A 21448-nucleotide genomic window follows, 5' to 3' on the forward strand; every position below is an offset into this window, starting at 1 on the left:
CTAATTTCATGTCAAATACTAAATTTTTTAAAATGTCATGCCCAATAAAATATTAGTTTATGTATACGTGAACATGGTACACAAACATAAACATGACTTGTGTGTGTCTGTGTGTGTGTGTATATATGAGTGAATGAGAGAGAAAGAAAAAAATAAAGTGAAAAAAAAGTAGAGAGAATGCTGACAGTTTAGCTGCTTGGAATTTAGGTAGTCTTCTATAAGCAGTAGGTTTTCACGTCTTCTGAATGTGTGTGAGAGTTATCAGTTGAAGAAAAGCCCTAGACTAATGGGCTATAAATATTGTTTGGTACGTCAATTTTTCTCTTAGAAAGGAGAATGTTGAGTATATAAATAGCTACATCCTTCTCACTTTATCGCAATCTGCTAGACACTTCCCAACCATTAGAAAGTCGTTTACTAAATAGACTCTAATAAAGTTACTTTAAGAACATAACCCTTTTCTCTCAGATGACTTTAGGTAACAAATAGCTCCTCTTCAGGGTAGTCAAGTGCTTTTTAAATGTAGAAGTTCATGAGCAGCCTGTCCTCAGAGGTTCACAATGAAGTCCTGTGCTCACTGTTAGATGGGTCCCTTCTGGTGAAGGGACAGTCACATTGACGTCTGGTATCTTGGAGACAGACCAAGAACAGTTTTTCCCTCTGCACTCATAAGAATGTGTTATCAGTGCTTTGCTGGGCGTGAAAATCAACAAATAATAAAACATGTACCTTAATTATATTCACCTGTTCATTCAGAAAAGACATCCTGAGAAGAACCGAAGCTTTGTAGTCTTGGGCCCCAGTTCCATTTCTTTCTGCTTTTAACTATGTTTCTAACTTATCTCTTATTCTGCAGTCATATAGTGAGTGATTCTGAGTGCCAGACACTGTGTTAGATGATGGAGATTAAAAAGATACATAAGGAGCTTGTACAGTTGTCCCTAGGTATTCACAAGTTATAGCTTCCATGACCCCCTAAGATAGAAAATTTCATGATGTTCAAGTCCCTGATATAAAATAGCATAGTATTTGCTTATGACCTACACATCTCCTCCCATACACTTTAATCTCTAGCTTACATATAATACCTAACTCCATGTAAATGCTATTTAAATAGTTGTTACATTGTATCATATTTTGTTTGTCTTGTCTTTACTGCTGTATTGTTATTTTTATTGTTTATTTTCCAAATATTTTTAATCTGCTGTTGATTGAATCCAAGGACACAGAAGATTGACTTTAAAATTGAGAAAACGAGAGACAGTGAAGGGGGACAAATACAATATAATGCATCTAGGTGAATATTAGAGCTCAGGTTGTCACAGGATCATAAAGAAGCGTTCTAAATATATGGTTCCTTCACCAGCAGCACCAGAACACCTGGTGTCTAAAGAACATAGACAAATGGATTTTTGGCTCTACTCCACATCTATTCAGCCAGAAACTCTGGGTTAGGAGATAGATGCCCTCACTCAGACTTCTGGATTACAAAAAGCTTCCTAGAGAATATTATGCCTGAGCTGAGTTCTGAAAACGGCATTATCCCGGGGGAAAACGTGACAAGTGTTTAGGCAGGAGATGACTGCTTTTGCAAGACAAGAAAGTGGGAGAAGGCATGGATCATGAGAATGTGTCAGCCTCTGTACTAGACATGCTATATAGATTACCTCTAATTTTCACCAAAACCATTGAAAGGGTGTATGATGATTCAACACACTCTTTAGTACATCTTCTAGTACAACAGTAGAGAAATTAAGAAAAAAAAAAAAAAAACACCAAGTTCACAGAGCTAATGTATGGCAGAGCCAGAATTTGAAACCAGTTTGGCCTGCCTCCATAAATGGCTTTCTTTCCACTCTGAAATATCACCTGCCAAGGGGGACAGTCATTTTACCTGTATCACAGCACTCTCAGCAGCAAGTGAGATGCTGGAGTTGAAAGCTGTTTTTAAATGCTGAAAAAATCATGTTCAGTAGGATTATGAATACTTGACATTCTTATGAGACACTACATCTTGATGAAAAGTTAGGATATTTTCACCAAATCAATGCTATTATAGAATGGCCCTTCTTATCATTTGTGAAAATAAGTATGAAAATCCCAATTGGTCACCTGAATGCATTTATTCAGCAAATTACTTGGAAAATCTCTAATAGGTATTATGCTCCCAGGGTCTAGGAATACCGTATTCAACAAGATAAATGTGTTTTCTGTCTACTTGGAGTTTGTAATACCTGATATCAGTTTAACTAGTTATATAGACAAGTTACCCAATGGTATTTTGACTGTAACTCCTCAAATTCAGTCAAAATGAATCCCATCTAGAACTGTCCTCTGGCTTACCAATGGCCTTGGGTTAGGAAGCAACCCACAGGACTGTGTTTCTACTCCAGCTACTACTCATACCATTTGTGTAATTCCCTCCTGGGCACATTTTCTTTATTAAATTAGCATTACTTGGCAAAAAAAAAAATGGAGGTGGTTAATTTCATTTTTCAATAATATAAGATATTTTTATAGATTTAACTTTTGCTTCTTACTGTCCTAAAGGGGTGGGGTGAGGAGAAAAAAATTTTCAGAGACAGTTGAGACTTACTAAACATTAAGTTTCTTCTAGGATCAGTCAAGTATCAATCGGCAATTAAATAAATGCACAGATACTAATAAAATTGTAATGTCTCCTTGTTTCCAGAGAGAAGACAGGCTAATTTTGAAGGAAACGAAAGTTTGGATAGAACAATTTGAGAGAGATTTGACAAGAGCACAGATGGTGGAATCAAATTTACAGGATAAATATCAGGTAATATATGAAAAAGCTTTTTGAATTTTTCAAAAGCTATTTTTGACTAAGATTCATATATGTCATTTGATCTCTGCTTAATGCTTCAACTTACATTAATGAGAAAAGTCTTTAAAGATATAAAACTCATTACCTTAAATTTTCAAATAATTTAATAATTGTATTTCTATCTTACATAGATAGTCTTAAATTGCATTGTATCCACACTGTATATGGAACACTGAGGTTTCATCACTTTTCCATAACTTGGTCTTACAGATGACTCAGAAAACAAATGCGGAGTCATTGTTTTTATAGAACTCATGATCTTATAGATGTCACCTAATACAAAAATCTACCAAGAACTAAGACCTGAGTCAAATTGATACTTAGTATAAAATAGGCTGAATTTAATAAAGGATTGCAACATGAGTATTGGAATGGGTCTCTTAAAGGGATCAGTTTCTACTGTGACCTGCCTAGTCCAACACCACTGCATTTAAGTTGAGCTCAGAGTTAATGTTTTTCCCCAGTCTCACTACAATGTCATTAATTGAACCTCTGCTTCTGATTTTCACCTCCAAGACGCAAAATAAAGGTTATTCTCATTTAAAAAGTGTGATCTCAATAGCAAAGACACAGAATCAACCCAAATGCCCATCACTGTAGACTGCAGAAAAAAAATGTGGTATATATACACCATGGAATACTATGCAGCCATAAAAAGGAATAAGGTCATGCCCTCTTCAGGGACACAGATGGAACTGGAAGCCCTTATCCTCAGCAAACTAACACAGGAACAGAGAACCAAACATAAGTGGGAGCTGAATTATGAGAACACACGGACACATAAGGGAGAATAACACACACTGGGGTCTTTAGGGGAGTAGGGGAAGGAGAGCATTAGGAAGAATAGCTAACGGATGCTGGGCTTAATACCTAGGTGATGGGTTGATCTATGCAGCAAGCCATCATGGCACACAATTACCTATGAACAAACCTGTGCATCCTCTACATGTACCCTAGAACTTAAAATAAAAGTTGAAGAAAAAATAAAAATTAATAAAAACTGATTTATTTGATTCAACATTATCATTTTTCCCAATGTAAAACATCACTCCATTATAGTGGCAAAATTAAGTATAGCATATCATGAATTACATTCTATAATATATTCTGCACTACATAATATTTCAGTCATTTCTGCTACAGAAAAAGATAAAATGATGTGAGAGCTTCAACATGGTAGCCAAAAGATTTATCCATAGCACTAGTGATTTTATATAATCATAGCTATAAAATATGCCTGAATTTAAATGGATGATACCATCAGTATTATATTTGTTGAACTTAGCAAAGCAATAAATATGTGGTTAATATGCATGTACTTTTTTGCATTGGAATTCAATGTGAGCTTTTTTCCCCAAAATAAAATTTTCTGGGCTGAGATCCGTTAAAAAATGATTAAGTTAGTAAATGGAGAAAAGAATGACAAGAACAGAGTGAATATACTTATTTAGTCCACTGATGATGTTTAGGTTTGGCAAAGATTATCAAAAAAATAAATTCCAAGTTATAAAGCTACCTGTTATACAGATGCTATTTCATGAGGGAAATAAAGGCTTAGAAAAGCATAAAATTTAAACACTCTTTTCAGGAAATACCCTTTTGGTTAGAAAATTTCAAACAAGTGCAGAGAATGCCCCATAGGTAACACAGTGGGAAGATTAAATGTGATGTTAATAAATATTCATTATATACTGTATAGAAGTCCACAGGTTTGATTCATTTTTTTAGGTTAATTTGAATCTTCCTTGATCTGTTTGCTGTGTTTTTCATCATTCATAAACTAATTTCTAAAAAGATATACATGTATTTTACACTCCCTCACCAGTTTCTCACAGAGAAGCAAGGAAAGAGTTAGGTGAAGGAGATTCATGCCTGAGGCAGAATAAATACAGTTCTTAACAATATGTCACTAATTGAAAAAGTAAGACACATTAGACCACCAAAATAATACATTAAAATTAATATTTTTATCTCATACCAAAATTTAGTGGATTAATTGGAGAAATTAGTAGTAATTTTTGTATTTTTAGTAGAGACAGGGTTTCCCCATGTTGACCAGGATGGTCTCGATCTCTTGACCTCGTGATTTGCCTGCCTTGGCCTCCAAAAGTGCTGGGATTACAGGCGTGAGCCACTGCACCTGGCCTATGTTTTGGTATTTTTAAAATTCCATTCAGTTAGGGAAAATGGAAGGTAAACTTGTAGGTAAAATTCTAATTCACTATCTCCCCCCAGTGTTCTTCATGTGAATTTACATGTTTGTTTCTAATTTTGAAATTCTTTTAGATGTGTTATCTGCTAGCTTTTGTAAGGGCCATTCTCCTGTTCTGTAACATAATTGCACATTTTAATGATATTTTCATTTCATGTTGAGATTTGGAGTCACATTTTAGGATGAGTTAATTTAATTCATATAAAATATAAAACTTTAAAACTATTTTAATGTCAGCATTAAACTTATAGTTAAGTCTACATAGGATAAATTGATGTCAACTGTACTGTGACATACTTAATATTTTAATACCATGAAATTAAAGCAAAGGATTATCATGTAAGCATGGTCCTTTAAAGTAAACCTCTTTATGCAGGCTTACTTAAACACAAATCTAGATAGCTTTAATGCTGCATTATTTCAATATATGCAATTCCTATTTGTAAATTGTTTGGTACTTGAAAAAAAAGCAATTATCTTGATCATTAGCGAAGATTTATACTCCTATTTACTATGATTTCCTGACAAACATATACTGGTATAAAAATTACTTTACTAGAAATAAGAAATCCTAGCTTTAGTCCTACCTCTACTACTTGTCCTTGATAAGTCATTTCTGGGGTTCAGAATAATAATGCATGTCTATGTTGTAGGGTGATGGAGAGAATGAAAGAGGATAATAGGCAGAAAGCACTTAGCACAGGGTCAAGCTATGTCATGGATGATGAATGACAGCTGCTATTAGTATAATGACTACCATTATTATTGTCAACAACATATATTTAGTGTTATCCAAACAGAAAAGATTGTTATTTAGGAAACGTGCTTTCTTTTGCTTTTGCTTTTTTTGACTAGTTGCCATGCTGTTTTTCCTCTTTTAGTCATTTAAGCATTTCAGAGTTCAATATGAAATGAAAAGGAAACAGATTGAACATTTAATACAACCATTACATAGAGACGGAAAATTGTCACTTGACCAAGCATTGGTAAAACAATCTTGGGATAGAGTGTCCTCCAGGGTAAGTTCCCACAATTAATTGTATTAGGGCTTAATAAATTTAGTAAAGAATATTTTTCATCATCTATTTCTACACAGTGATATGACAGCAGGTTCTACTGCCTCTGTCTTAGGTTAGAAAGACTCAACTATGAGAGAATCTTTGCCTCCTTGTCTAGTTTTCCTGTAAGTTAGTGGAAGTGTTTGGTTTAACAGCTATTTTCTTGCCTTGCCTCCCCTGTATGTGATATCAGCCATTGACTAGATGATAGATTAAAATCTTGAGACCATCTGGATCACTTCATACTTCATACAACTTTCTTCTGGATTATTTAGAAGAAGTGACTCTTGTCTTGTAGCAGATTCTCCAGAATGGAGCCACAACAACTTCTTGTATTCCAAAACCATGTTTCATCAACATTTAATGATCTTCCTTTATTGACATGCAGTTTTATATTCTTTAATTCAAGTATCTCTTTTTATCTGATTGTTCACGAATCTGAAGAAAAACTGCTTAGCATCTTTCATATTCATATTCTTCATGCTTAAAGATCAAGATTTCAAACACCTGGAACTCTTCTATTACTAATAAGAATATTTGTCTTGAACTACCATATGTCTTTTATTTTTATTTTATTTTGCTTTTGAGATAGTATCTTGCTCTGTCACCCAGGCTAAAGTACAGTGGCACAATCACAGCTCACTGCAGCTTCAACCTCCTGGGCTCAAGCAATCCTCCTACCTCAGCCTCCCAAGTAGCTGGGACCACAGGCATGCACCACCATGCTTGGCTAATGTTTTTCTTTTTTTTTTTTTTTTTTTGGTAGATATGAGATCTCACTATATTGCCCAGGCTGGTCTTAAACTCCTGGGCTCAAGCATCTCAAGCATCTCATCCATCTTGGCTTCCAAAATTTCTGGGATTACAGGAGTGAGCCACTGCACCCAGCCTAATTTTTTTGGATAATCTCATTTTTTTTCTAGTGACTCCATTAAAGAATAGGCTAGTTCCTAAGCACCTCAACTCATCCCACCTGGTATTCCAGTAAGCTAGGAAATGTGTCTGAGGATTGGGTAAAATGGAACAGATGAAGAGAAGGGTAGACAATCATAGAACTATAGAAAGAATCCTTTAAACTCATCTTTGTCCAGAGCTGCTTAGATAACCCTAATTTTTCTGGACTTGTTCTAATCATGGGGGAGGTTTTTATGGGATTCTCATTCCGACGACCAAAATACACATCTGCCAGGTATCTAACTACTGCATCCTCCAGGCATGTTAGCAATCCTGATCCTTCCTCTTTCAGCTATAGCCACACTGAAAGTTAGTGGTGCTTTATGCTATCCCTCTAAGAGGAAAATTGCTTACACTTCTAATAATATTCTTCCATGTTTAAAATGTGTTTTGAGTTTCCTCAAAATTTGCCTGTAACTATAATTTTCTCCCCATCCCCAAAGTATCAAACTCGGAACACAGACATTTGCTTATTTGATATTTATTAACTTAGCCTGAAATCATTAACTTAAAGCTTTATGTATGTTTACTATTATTTAGGAGTAATTTTATAAATTGTCATCTGTATTAAAGATATTTTATTTTTCTGCTTTTTAAATTTTAGCTCTGTGATTGGCATATACAGCTTGACAAATCTCTTCCGGCACCTCTGGGCACCATAGGTGCCTGGCTGTACAGAGCGGAGGTGGCCCTGAGAGAGGAAATAACCATTCAGCAGGTCCACGAGGAAACAGCAAACACGATACAACGGAAACTTGAGCAACATAAGGTAAAAGTTCTGGTTGGAAAACTTTGCAGCATAACAGCCCTAAGGTGGTCTTCAGAGGTAGCCTGATTACAACCTACCCCGGTCAAGACCCCCCAAATATTCATTCTACATGATCAGAGTTGTCACATCTTCTTAGAATTCTCTAATTTGAAGATTTCTTTCTTACACTGGTTAATGATGACCCCAGTAGGTTGATTTCCTGAGACATTTCCCATGACTGTGTGGTATTTTTTTCCATCTGCAGCCATCTTTGTTATTTCTGTTGTTATATTTTATTTTTCAAAAGATAAGCCCATAGATGGTATGCATTTACATAATAATGTGGCTGGCCATTGGCTCCAGACCTCATTTCTGCCTCCATTCTCAAAGGAAGGCAGGCAAAGGTTCTTATGTCCTAGTGGGTGGGGGTAGAAGGAATGGAGGCTGTAGGAAGCGGTGAGGTTAGGCTTTGATGGTCTTTTAGTCATTTGGGACTTTTTATTTTGTTTTATCAACTTTTATTTTAAGTTCCAGAGTACATGTGCCAGGAGGTGCAATTTGGGATGTTTTAAACTTAATATATGGTCCGTTGTATATGGTATAACTTCCAATATACTTCCTCTTTGTGTTTTGTGATAGTACAGGCCTAACTGAAAATGCTGTTTTTTGTTAATATCACATTAACACAATCTTGCATTTTATGCAAGTCAGTTTGTATACTTCATTTGCTGTAGTACGGTGGGGTATTATTGCGTATGTGAAAAACAGAGATTTCTACTTCTGACTACACATGGGCAATGTATAACTCACATATATTTTCTGCCAAATTATTGACATTTAAAAAAAATTACCCCAAAGAAATAGACTTTCATATTCTAGACAAGATCATAAAGTAAATTTATGACAGGTTTTATTTTATGCCTCTCTGGGGCTTTACTTTTGGAGCTAGAGATACAGAGACGCAGAGATGTGATGTCATTGCCGATCTTGGTCATTTCAACTCAACAGACTCAACCTCAGACAAACTCATCAAACTAGATGGCCACAGCAAGGTTTGATGGTCTACAGAGGCCGTTACTCAGGCTCCTGCCTCCATTTCCTCTTGGGTTTTTCCGATACTCAATGCCTTCAGACACTTCTCAAGTTGCTGATTATCTCTTAGCTCCTCTCCTCCAGCCACCAACACAGACAAACACACACACTGAACTCCTTGTCATCTGGCTTCTCAGATGTAAGCTTGACTTTGGGGTCTTCTTCATCTGTGCAGATACTCACATATAAAAGTTGGGCCTGCATGTTTGTGACTTAGTGCCCTAAAGTGGGGGCAGCTATGCCATAAGGGACCCAGAGTTCAGGCCTCATAAAGATCAAGTCATAAGAATTTTCCTGGAATTGAGTCAGGTTAAGGTTTCTCAAAAGCATAAAAACAACTGGGCCATGTCAAATTTGAGACCACCCCAGTATATTAAAAATAGGGGGCTGGGCGTGGTGATTCATGCCTGTAATCCCAGCACTTTGGGAGGCCACGGGCCATGGCAGGTGAATCACGAGGTAGGACTTTGAGACCAGCCTGGCCAACACGGTGAAACCCCATCTCTACTAAAAATACAAAAAATTAGCTGGGCGTGGTGGTGGGCACCTGTAATCTCAGCTACTTGCGAGGCTGAGAGGAGAATCACTTGAACCTGGGAGGTGGAGGTTACAGTGAGCCAAGATCGCACCACTGCACTCCAACCTTGGTGGCAATGAGAGACTCTGTCTCAAAAAAAAGAGAAAGGAAAACATAGCCGAAATTTGTGAAAACAGCATTACACAAACAATAACATCTTTAGCAAATTAGCAATTAAGCATAAATAACATTCAATAATTTTTTTCATTTAAAACATAATTTAAACTGTTTTATTTTTTACCTTAACCAGCTTTTATTTATTTATTTTTAAATTTTAGATTCAGGGGGCACATGTGCATGTTGGTTACATGAGTATATTACATAATGATGGGGATTAGGATTCTAGTGTACCTGTTACCCACATATAAAACTATTTTAATTGATGTACATATTTGATACAAAAGAAGCCACTTTGGAATTTTAAATAAAATGTAGAATGTATATCAATTGTGAGTTAAATGTGTTAATTCAGCAGATAGGCATGGTAGCAAATTTCCCTACTACGTGCAGGTTTTCACCTCCAGGGCAACAGGTGAGGGGCACAGACAAGGTCCAGGCATTTGTGGTGCCTCCAGTCTAGAGGTCTGCGAAACATCTGCACAATTGTTCTTTTTATAATACCCTTAACTTTGATTTAAATGTCCCACCAGAGAGAAAATGTCTGACAATGCGACGGCTATTTACTAGCTAATTGTAAGAGTTTGTAGAAATATTAATTCAAGGCACACTATAGGCAGTAACATCTCCTACAGGGGAGTGGGTTCTAAGTTGGTCAATGCACATGCTCTCTGTATATTTCATTGATTATATGATTTCAGGCCCTTCATGAGCCCTTCTAGCTCCCTTGAGAGACAGAGAGAGACACAGACCCTGTGCCAAGCCCCAAGGATACAGCTAGAACAATCTGTCTGCCAAAGTCGTGGTGAACAAGGCATGAAAACTAGGAATGAAATGGATCAGGGAGAGATTGAGGGGCAGGAGTTGGAGAAAGTGATTATCTGAGGCAAACAAACAAACAAAAACCCAGAAAGGAACAGACTAAAGAGAAAACCAAGGAATATAATAAAGAGATAAAGGTAAAAAGCAGAGGTAGGTAGGGGCTTAGACCAGGTTCACGGTGAATATCAGAATTATCTTTTTATTGAGGAAGAAACTTTTACTACGCCTGGGCATGAGTACTTAAAGTAGCTCATAAAACAATTAAATTGTCAATTTTAAGATCAATTCTCACCCATTGAAAATATATATATTAGAAGCCTATAATAAGCTGAGCCTTAGGGTGAAAAGTTTGAATTATTCTTATTCTTATTGAAACGGAGGCCCAGTCTGTTGCTCTCAGGCTGGAATGTAATGGCGTGATCTCAGCTCACTGCAACCTCTGCTTCCCAGGTTCAGGCGATTCTCCTGCCTCAGCCTCCTATGTAGCTGGATTACAGGCACCTTCCACCATGCCTAGCTAATTTTTGTATTTTCAGTAGAGACAGGGTTTCACCATGTTGGACAGGCTAGTCTCAAACTCCTGACCTCAAGTGATCCGCCCTTCTTAGCCTCCCAAAGTTCTGGGATTAGAGGCGTGAGCGACCACACCTGGCCAAATTTGACTTATTAAAACAACTAAAAATTTTAAGTTTCCTGAATGGCACCAACTCGGTACCTCAATTTGATATAACACCTCTATGCTGGTATATTGGGCTCACTTGGAGATGCAATAAATTGGGAAAATCACAATTTAGTTCTCATAAATATGTATATGAACATAATATATACATGAACATATATATAAACTTATTTATTATGCAAAATAAAGTGTACCTGTATTATCTTTTCTGTTTTCCAGTTACCCTAATGTTCAGTTATCTAGAAAAAAATGACAAAAGCCACAGCTAACTATTATGGAGGACTTAACCAGGTTTCGGTCCTAAGTATTTGATTTTTACCAAACACTTAATATGACAAATGTGAGACAGGTACTATTATCCTCTTTTGCTGATGGGAAACTGTAGGTAGAGAGAGGTTAAGTGACCTTCCCAAGTTCACACAGCTGATGACCCCAGTTGTCTTCAACACTAAGCTTAAAATGTGACCACAAAGCTATTGCATATCGTACTTGTAGGTGATTATACTGACTAATTTATTAGTAGTAGTATTGCTTTGGCAAAATAAGGCTTTCAGTCATAAGGAATCATGAAAGTAGCCATCAGACTCTGCCACCTGCTACTCATCCTTAGCAGTTACCAACCCTACCTGGATCACTTTCCCTTCTTTCTTGAAAATTTTATTTCCTGGAGGACAATGCATGACATAATTCTTAGTAAGTTCAGTAACCTATAGATGATCCTCCCAATATCCTGACCTCTCAGGTTCTTGACCTCCTCTTCCCCCAGGATCCTGTCCTACACCCAGCCCTAGCCACTGCCTCCACAGGCATAGCCTAGAATGCTCATCACCAGTAAATGTGACCCCTCCACAAGCTCTTTGTCAAGTACCTTCCTCTCCAGTCAGACAAGTCTTCATCTCCTCTGTGCCCTATAATCTGTTATCCTACCATCTTTTCCGTGCATCCTGTTCTCTTTACCACTTCCCTTTGTACTCTGCTCAAATGCAATGTAAAAGCCCCACTTGTCTACATCCTCGCTTGCCTTGTGAACATTTCACTTTGTCTTACTGTCCTGGTAAAAACACAATGCTGCTGAAAGCCAGGTCTCTGCCTAGTTCATGCCCACACACATGTAGCTGACTGTGGCTGGAGGAAAAACACACCCCCAGGCGCAATGACTAACCCAAGTAGGCCCTTCATGGTGCCTGGCAATTAGAAGGCATTTCCCAACTCCATTCCTTCCTCATTTCTGGGACAACTATTTCATATCTTGTCTCTTCAAACCTTCCACACCTCCTCCCCATCCTCACTCTTAGCTGATGACATTACTTCCTTTTTCTTTGAGAAAATAGAAGCAATCAGAAAAGAATTTCCACAAGCTCCCACAGCCACATCAACCCACCTACTTGCATCTGTGCCCGAATACGCTCTCTTCACTTCTGTTACTATGGGTGAGCCATCTGTGCTCTGAGCCGAGGCCAACATCTCCATGTATACATTAGATCCCACTCTCTCTGCAAAAGGTAATTCCTGTCCTTCCTCCCTTCTACATTATTTTCTCTTTCTTTCTCTGTTGGAGTCTTCTCACCCACATACAAATATGCTGCTATTAACTTATGTTAAAAAGTTTTTTCCTTAGCCCCATTTCCCTTCCCAGCTACTGTCCAATTTTCCTCCTTCCTTTTACAGCAAAGCTGTTTGAGAGAATTGGCTATGTTCTTCCTTCTTTCAAAATTCTCTTCTCTCATTCTTTCTAAAACCCATTCCAATCAAGCTTTTCTCTTGCCATGCTCTCACACCAAGTGTACAAAGCTTTGCCTCATTCCTCACCCAACGGCCAGTTCCTAGTCTTCTTACCTCACCTGTCGCAAACATTTTACATAGTTATGCCTTTTCCCTTGTAAGACTTTCTTCAGGGCATGGTGGCTCATACTTATAATCCCAGCATGTTGAGAAGCCAAGGCAAGAGGATCACATGAGGCCAGAAGTTTGAGACCAACCTGGCCAACAAAGTGAGACCCTGTCTCTACAAAAAAATAGAAAAATCTGGCCGGGGGCGGTGGCTCACACCTGTAATCCCAGCACTTTGGGAGGCCGAGGTTGATCACCTGAGATCGGGAGCTCAAAACCAGCCTCACCAACATGGAGAAACCCCATCTCTACTAAAAATACAAAACTAGCAGGGCATGGTGGCAGGCACCTATAATCTCAGCTACCCAGGAGACTGAGGCAGGAGAATCGCTTGAACCCAGGAGGTGGAGGTTGTGATGAGCAGAGATCATGCCATTGCAGTCTAGCCTGGGCAATGAGAGCAAAACTCTGTCTCAAAAAAAAAAAATCTATCTATCATCTATCTATCTATCTATTATCTATCTATCTATTATCTATCTATCTATCTATCTATCTATCTATCTATCTATCTATCTATCTATCTATCTCTATCTGTCTGTCTGTCTATCTATCTATCTCGTGTGAGCCCAGGAGTTAAAGGCTGCAGTGAGTGAGCTAGGATTGTGCCACTTGTAAGTTTTCTTCTTACTCCCCTGGCTGTACCTTTCTAGTATTCTCTAATCTTTCAACAGATATCTGTTGTGCATTCTCAGTGTGCAAAACAGTGTTTTGAGCATTCTCAGTGTGCAAAGCAGTGTTTTAAGCATTTGTGATACATCTGTGAGCAAAACAGACAAAAATCCCTGCCCTTAGATAACTTACCTTCTAGTCAGAGGAAGCAGGTAAAAGTAATAAACATACAAAATAATTAAATTTGCTGGGAATGGTGGCTCATGCCTATAATCCCAGCACTTTGGGAGGCCGAGGTGGGCGGTTCACCTGAGGTCGGGAGTTTGAGACCAGCCTGACCAACATGGAGAAACCCCATCTCTATTAAAAATACAAAATTAGCAGGTGTGATGGTGCATGCCTGTTATAGCAGCTACTCGAGAGGCTGAGGCAGGAGAATCGCTTGAACCCGGGAGGCAGAGGTTGTGTTGAGCCAAGATCGTGCCGTTGCACTCCAGCCTGGACAACAAGAGTGCAACTCTGTCTCAAAGAGGAAAAAAAAAAAAAAAAAGTAAATTTGGGTTAGAAAGTAAAAGGACAGGGGACAGGGGATATTAGGTGTCTTTGCAATTTTAAATAGGGTGATCAGTGAAACATCATTGAAAAGACGACATCAAACAGACAAGCACGTTCCCTACCTTGAAGTCTTTACCCTTGCCGTTTTTCTGGAATGTTCTCATTCCTCAGTCTGAAACATCCTCTTACAGATACTCCCATTACAGTCTTCTTCATCTCTTTAAGGCCTTTACTAAAATGTCCCCTTAGTCAGCCCTTTTCTGGCCACCTCTTTTGAAATTACAGCTTCCCCCAAACCCCCCCTTCCCCTTTCTTGTTTGATGTTTCTCTTTAGGTTTTATCATCATCTCAGCTGTTACCTATTTGAATCATGTATCTTATCTTTTGCTTGATTTTCTGTACTATAATGTCAACTCCATAAGGGTGAGAATTGTTGTTTTCTTTCACTGTTGTCTTCCCATATTCAGGCTCTCAAGATTGCAATTGGGTCAATTTTGATGATGCATACTTTCTAAAACTGTGTGCATTTGACTAAGTCTTCAGAATTACTGGCATAAAATTGTTCAAAATATTGTTTTATATATTCTGTGTATTATTTTCTGTGCCTATATATATTTCCCCAATATTGTTTCTTTGTACCTCCTCACTTTTCCTTAACCACACTTTGGCATTGTTGATTTGCTCTACAATGTTCTAACCTTCTTTTTCCATCCATTTTCTTTTCTTTTCTTTCTTTCTTTCTTTCTTTCTTTTTTTGTGACATAGGGTCTGGCTCTGTTGCTCAGGCAGGAGTGTAGTGGTGTGATCATGGCTCACTTCAGCCTCTGCCTCCCAGGATCCAGTTATCCTCCCACCTTAGCCTCCCAAGTAGGTAGGACTGCAGGCACAGGCCACCACACCTGGCTAATTTTTTATTTTTTGGAGAGAGGGTTTTACCGTGTTGCCCAGGCTGGTCTCAAACTCCTGGGCTCAAGCGATCAGCCTGCCCTCCTAAAGTGCTAGAATTATACACATGAGTGATGGCACTCAGTCCCATTTTTTTTCACAAAGGAATGACAGTATTTTCATGATATGGCTGCTGTGTAAGAATAGACTGGGTTACGAATGGAGAGTGGAAGACAGGGTACCATTTCAATAGTCCAGTTTGAGTGCTTTGAACCAGGGAAGTAGCTGTAGAGATGGTGAGAAATGGACAGATTCCAAATACATTTTGAGGGCAGAACAATTTTCAGCATTAGATATGTTCTATGAAAGAAGAGCCATAAATGACATTATGATTTTGGGGCTGTGTAACTGAAAAAAACAGAGTTTCTATCAATTAAGAATAGGAGACAATGAAGCAAGCTTTGGAGGAGAGATCAGGAATTCAGTTTGGGGCATGTTGAGTCTGCTTCTCATCCAAGAGGACACGTGGAGTAGGCAATAGGTAAGAGAGCTCAAGAGAGAAGTACAGCCTGGAGATAAAAATGCAGAGTCATTGGCAAATGGAGGGGTGTTTAAAGCTCCGAGACTGGAGAAATTAAATAAAGAAGTGTATACAGAGAAGAGAAAAAGACCAAGGACTGATCTGGAGGGAATCCAGTATTAAGAGATTGAATAGTAGAAGAACCAGTAAAAGTCTGAGAAGGAGCAACCAGTGAGGTTGGAGGAAATCCAGCTACAGTGTTGTCTTAGAAGCAATGGGAAGCAAACGTATGGAGGATAGGGTATTTTCAGAAGGATCACCACAGTGATCCTTAAAATGTAGCCGAAATAATTTCACCAATCTGCTCAAAATTCCTAGCTGGCTTCCACTACTGAAACATCAAAAATTCTTACAAAGGCCATTCCTGCAGCCCTTTCCCTTCTTTACCTCACAACCTGCTATAACGCTTCTTCCACTGCTGTGTCTCATTTAGAGAGGCATGTTGATAAATCCCACAGTGATGCTGATGTTTCAGGTTCTCCTTACAGTTCTATCAGTTTTTGCTCTATGTAGTTCAGAGTTTAATAGGCATGTTCGAGTTCAGGAATAATGTATCATCCTCCAGTAAACTGAAAGTTTAATCTTTATGCAATTAATTATAGATGGTTTCCAACTTATAGTGATTCAACTTACAATTTTCACTTTACAATGGCACAAAAGTAATATACATTCAGCAATGACATGTGATATGATACTCTTATGTGACATAGTCAACATTTTATTATAAAATAGGCTTTGTGTTAGATGATTTTGCCAAATTGTAGGCTAATGTGAGTGTGAGTGTTCTGAGTACATTTAATGTAGGTGAAGCTAAGCTATAATGTTTGGTTGGTTTAGGTGTATTAAATACATTTTTGACTTACAATATTTTCAACTTACAATGAGTTTATTGGGACATAACCCCATCGTGAGTCAAGGAGTGTCTGTACTTAATAATGCCTCTGTTCTGAAATCCGTTTTGTCTGGTATTAATACATGTATATCAGATTTCTCTTAGTATTTGCCTGACATGTGTTCCATTTTATTAATTTTAACCTATCCATGCTCTTAATGATTAGGTATATCTTTTGTAAAAAGCAGATAATTCTGTTTTGTTTGTTTTTCCAATCTGAAAATCTCTGTCTTGTAACTAGTAAATTTCTACATTATTCACATTTATTTATTATTATTGATATTCTTGAATTTGTTTCTAGCATCTAAGTCTTTGCTTTTGATTTGCTCTACTTTTTCTTCTTTTCTACTTTCTTGCTATTTATAAGTTGATTAAGGAAGTTTTACCTTTTGTTTCCTTGCTCATTTTTCTTATTCCATGGTTTTATTTATTATACTGGCATGAAAGTTATAAACTCTAGTTGTACTGTATGATTGCCCTTGAATTTTGTTAGATACTTAACAAAATTGAAAGTTAATCAATATCTTAACCCCCTCTTAATCAATATAAGGAATTGGGAATACTTTAACCAGACCACTCTCCTTTTTATCTTACGTATTGTTGTTGTCAAATATTAAATTACCGACATTTTTCTAGCATGATAAATTTGTTGTTTCTGCTGGTTCTTACTCATCGTGGCTTATTTCCTGTGGTTCGTGATCTCTGCTTTCCTCTTACTGTATTTGCATTTGCTAATAACCTGGCTGTGTTAGCCCTCATTGAGGGTTCTGACTAAATGGAAGAGATCTCGTTTCAGTGTCCTTACCCTGCTTACATTCTAAGACTCAATCTCTCTCAGCAATGGTGTAGATATTTGTCCAGGACAATCTGGATTTTTCTACTTGTGTTTTGCCTACGTCTGTGATCTAGTTTTGTGGTCATGTTTTACTGAGAATGGGGGACCTAAAACATTTCACTCACTTCCTATGAACCCAGCAAGGTGAATTAAATCATATATTTTGCCCAGTATCTAGCTGCTTTATACTGAGAAGACCTTTCAGAGGAATCAGTGACGTCATGCCAACTGAAGACGTTCTTTTATTACATGGATGAAAATGTTTCTGTTTGTTTGGATAGCTTGTACAGACTTTTTCAATATAGTTGATATTTGAAAACAGTTACAAATCAGAGCTAGCTGGGATGAGAGCTCCAAGTGTGCTCTGAAGTCACTTGGGAAAGTTTCAGCCAAAACCATAAGCTACAGAAATGTGTCTGCATGTAATAAAGGAAGTAGAGAATGGCTAGAATACTCATCATCAATAGCTGCTGTAAAAATCACTCATTTGTTCTCTGTTCTCTTGTGATGAGCTCTTGGCTTCACATAGTACCTTTCCTTGAGGCACACATGACTTATGAATATCTTTGCACTTACCTACAGAGTCAGAGCAGGTCACAATGTGATAGTAGCGAAATAGATGAGAATAGAAATAGTTTGGCCCTGAGGCTTTTCTGCCATGTTAAAACGTCATACGTAGACAAGCACATACAAACCCTAATGTTTTAATTTATAATAAAAAAGTCTTCACTTGTCCCTCCCTCAAGTGTGTCTCTGTTGATTTTAGGCTGGTTTTGCACTAATTTCTCCAATTAATCCACTAAATTTTGGTATGAGATAAAAATATTAATTTTAATGTATTATTTTCATGGGCTAATGTGTCTTACTTTTTCAGTGAGTGACGCATTGTTAAGTACTGTATTTATTCTGCCACTGGGACACAAACTAAGATCTAGAAATTAAGGCATGAATCTCCTTTCACCTAACTCTTTCCTTGCCTCTATGTGAGAAATTGGTGAGGGAGTATAAAATACATGTACATCTTTTTAGAAATTAGTTTGTGAATGATGCAAAACACAGCAAATACGTCAAAGAAGATTCAAATTAACCTAAATAAATGAATCAAATCTGTGGAGTTCTATACAGTCTATAGTGAATATTTATTAACATCACATTTAATTTTCCCACTGTGTTACCTATGGGGCATTCCCCGCACTTGTTTGAAATTTTCTAACCAAAAGGTATTTCAAAATATATTGTATTATGATTGACTTTAGATAGCAAGAAAATATCAATTTATAATAGTCTGCATGCATTCAAAATAAAATAACAGTAGAAAGCCTAATGCCTTTTGCCATCAAAGGTTTCAATTTGTCATGCTTAGTTTTAAGCCTTTAAAAACCAACATATCCAAAATCAAGAAAGGCGAAAAATACCAAAATCATTTCATAGCAGTAATTTCACATTTTCCTTTGGCTCATGTGCCTTTAAAACGTCTGAATGCATTGCTGTGCAAGTGTCATGTGTGTTTAAAAGATGCATAATTATTAGATGCAGTTCCAGCATAGTGTTTTAAGTACAAGCACCCAGTTCCTGTTCAAGGTAAGAGCTCCTGTTCAAGGTAAGCTGCCTCTGAATGTGGCAGCAGGATCAAATTGTTGAATACATTGACTCATCGGTGAAGGCTGGAAATTATGCTCCTTAGTCCTCTGTGAAACATGTTTTTCATTTTTTATTTTTTTTAAAACTGTATCTTAGGATCTGCTTCAAAACACAGATGCCCACAAAAGAGCATTCCATGAAATCTACCGGACTAGGTCTGTTAACGGGATTCCAGTGCCACCTGATCAGTTAGAGGACATGGCCGAGAGGTAAGAGAATGTATTTAAATGAAGACTGTTTTTAAAATGCGAGGTGGATGCTTTTTACATTTCTTTTTTTTTTTTCATGATTTTATTTTTAACAGAGAAGCTTACCTTTGGTAAATAGAAAGTGAGCTCCCATAACGTATGCTGAGAATGCCAACATTCTAATATATTATTAACTGAAAAGACTGAACCTGAATTTATCTGCAGCCTGGAAATCACAGAAATGGTTTCTTCATAGGCTGTATTTTTGTTCAGTACTGTAAGGAACATTATGTAATATTGCAAAAACAGCTTATAAAAGAAACAGACGAGAGATGTGTTGGCAGGGGAAAAAACCAAATCGAAGATTTCAATCATTCATGTTTTGCTTTTAAATCTAGAGCTAGAAAAGAAAGCAGATCTCCAGAAAATGATCAGCCAGAGTTAGAAGACCTTGTGGCCGCATTCTATTTAAGGCTGACATGTAACAGGTTAAGTAAGCATCGGTTCTGTTACTATTAGTTACATTCTATAAATTCTCCCTGTTTTATTTCTAGGTTTCATTTTGTTTCCTCCACATCAGAGCTACACCTAATGAAAATGGAATTTTTAGAATTAAAGTACCGTCTGCTCTCACTGCTGGTTCTTGCAGAGTCAAAGCTGAAGTCCTGGATCATTAAGTATGGGAGGAGAGAGTCAGTAGAGCAGCTTCTACAGAACTATGTGGTAAGTCCCCGGTGCTTTGACAGGGAATTCCGGTGAGCCATGGATTTAGCAACACTGTTCAGTTACTTTGATGCTGTTGTTTTAATCTTGAATTGAAACATAAAGATAGCTGTGTGTTAAATGGGTTAGATATAAGTTTATGAGCTTTTCAGAATTATCTGAAATCTAAACCTATTTCTTTGGAATTTGATTATTTAAAATCCCCCAGTTTAGAAAGGCTTTGCTGCATTAATCATATTGGACCATCCTGACTGTCTTTATTGATTTTTTAAAAAAGTTTTTGTATTGCATACCCACATTTTTTATTGGAAGTCACCATTTAAACTAAATTAAAACACTTAAAGATTACCTTCATGTTTTTTAAAATTCAGTTTTGACTAGTTTAGAACAATTCCTAAGTGTCCAAATGGGAACTGATTTTTTAGATTGTATCCACGGTGTCTTTTTTATTGTCATTCCCTGAGCTTCATTGACCCTTGTGTGCACCCAGGAAAAGTAAAATTTTGTCAATAAATCTCTGTACCAACTTAATTTTTAAAGATTATCTCATATTTTTGGCTATCAGTATTGATAATTCTCTGTCTACCAGAATCATAGACCTGCATCAATGAAAGAATTTGGCTGCTCTGTAACTAGCAGTTTTCACTTACATGTAATTAATGTATTATAGTTACTAAAGACAGGTTATTTCTTAGTTAATTAAACATATCCCTCCTACAAATTAATTTTCAATGCAAATTTGCTCACAAAATTAATATTAATAGGTAGTTTAGTCTTGTACTGTTTCATTTATGTTTAAATACAAATTCTATGATAAATCAATGAACTTTTAAAATATAAGCCCATTTATAACTTGATTAGTCATAGTGACTCTATAATATGTTCTGCTTGAAATACTTACTGAAACCATATTCTCACTGAGGCATGTTAGAACCAGAATCTATTTTGTTACATTTCAGTTTCATTTTCTGTGATGAGTGAACAACATGTAGTTGAGAAAAAAGAAACGATTTAACTGCTTTACAGTAAAATCTTTCCCTATACTATAATTGTCTAGGAAACATTTGTCCCAAAATGCAAAATCTGTTATGTTCCTTTATTCATTTCTAGTTATTTTGGCACATTATGAAAAACCTAGAGTTTTAGATTCAAGCAATTACATTAGTTCTTCAAATATAAAATACAAATATGCATGTATATTTTCAGATTTGGTCATGCCAAATGATACCCTCTGAGCCCAGTAGTTAATTATACCAGATACAGTCTTTGTTCTGGCTATTTCAGAACAGCCAATCAGTCATATTTAAACAGCTAATAAGACCATTCCACCAGGTGAATGTTCCAACACAATGATGTTAATAATTTTCTTTGATTTTCTCAAATGATATGTGAATAAAGAATTATGGTTAATGATAAAAACGTTAGTACTCTCTGCCTACTTCATAAAGTTAAAGACAAGTTCACTCAGCTGCTACTTCCAAACTGCTTTTTAACTTTCACAGCTATTCATAAAATTGCTGATTATCCTACATACATAGTGTGC

General features: G+C 37.0%; 1 protein-coding gene across 17 annotated transcripts in view; it reads left to right on the forward strand.

Annotated features, from left to right (window-relative positions):
* Window positions 1-21448, forward strand: part of SYNE1 (spectrin repeat containing nuclear envelope protein 1) — a 521352-nt gene that overhangs the window by 133956 nt on the left and 365948 nt on the right. For 15 of the 17 annotated variants that reach the window (XR_010336584.1, XM_064360559.1, XM_064360560.1 and 12 more), the window contains 5 exons: window positions 2693-2800; window positions 5942-6079; window positions 7677-7841; window positions 19091-19203; window positions 19737-19905. Coding sequence is in view for 15 of the 17 variants with exons in the window: in XM_064360559.1 (XP_064216629.1) it covers window positions 2693-2800; window positions 5942-6079; window positions 7677-7841; window positions 19091-19203; window positions 19737-19905 (693 nt within the window). In the remaining 2 variants the exon portion in view is untranslated. Of the gene's footprint in view, window positions 1-2692; window positions 2801-5941; window positions 6080-7676; window positions 7842-18868; window positions 18935-19090; window positions 19204-19533; window positions 19676-19736; window positions 19906-21448 lie in introns of those variants that run through there. The other 2 variants (XM_064360561.1, XM_064360562.1) reach the window with 2 other exon arrangements.

The sequence above is a fragment of the Aotus nancymaae genome, unplaced genomic scaffold (assembly GCF_030222135.1).
Source record: "Aotus nancymaae isolate 86718 unplaced genomic scaffold, 86718_ANA_hifiasm-v0.15.2.pri h1tg000040l, whole genome shotgun sequence".
In the NCBI taxonomy this organism is placed as follows: Eukaryota; Metazoa; Chordata; class Mammalia; order Primates; family Aotidae; genus Aotus; species Aotus nancymaae.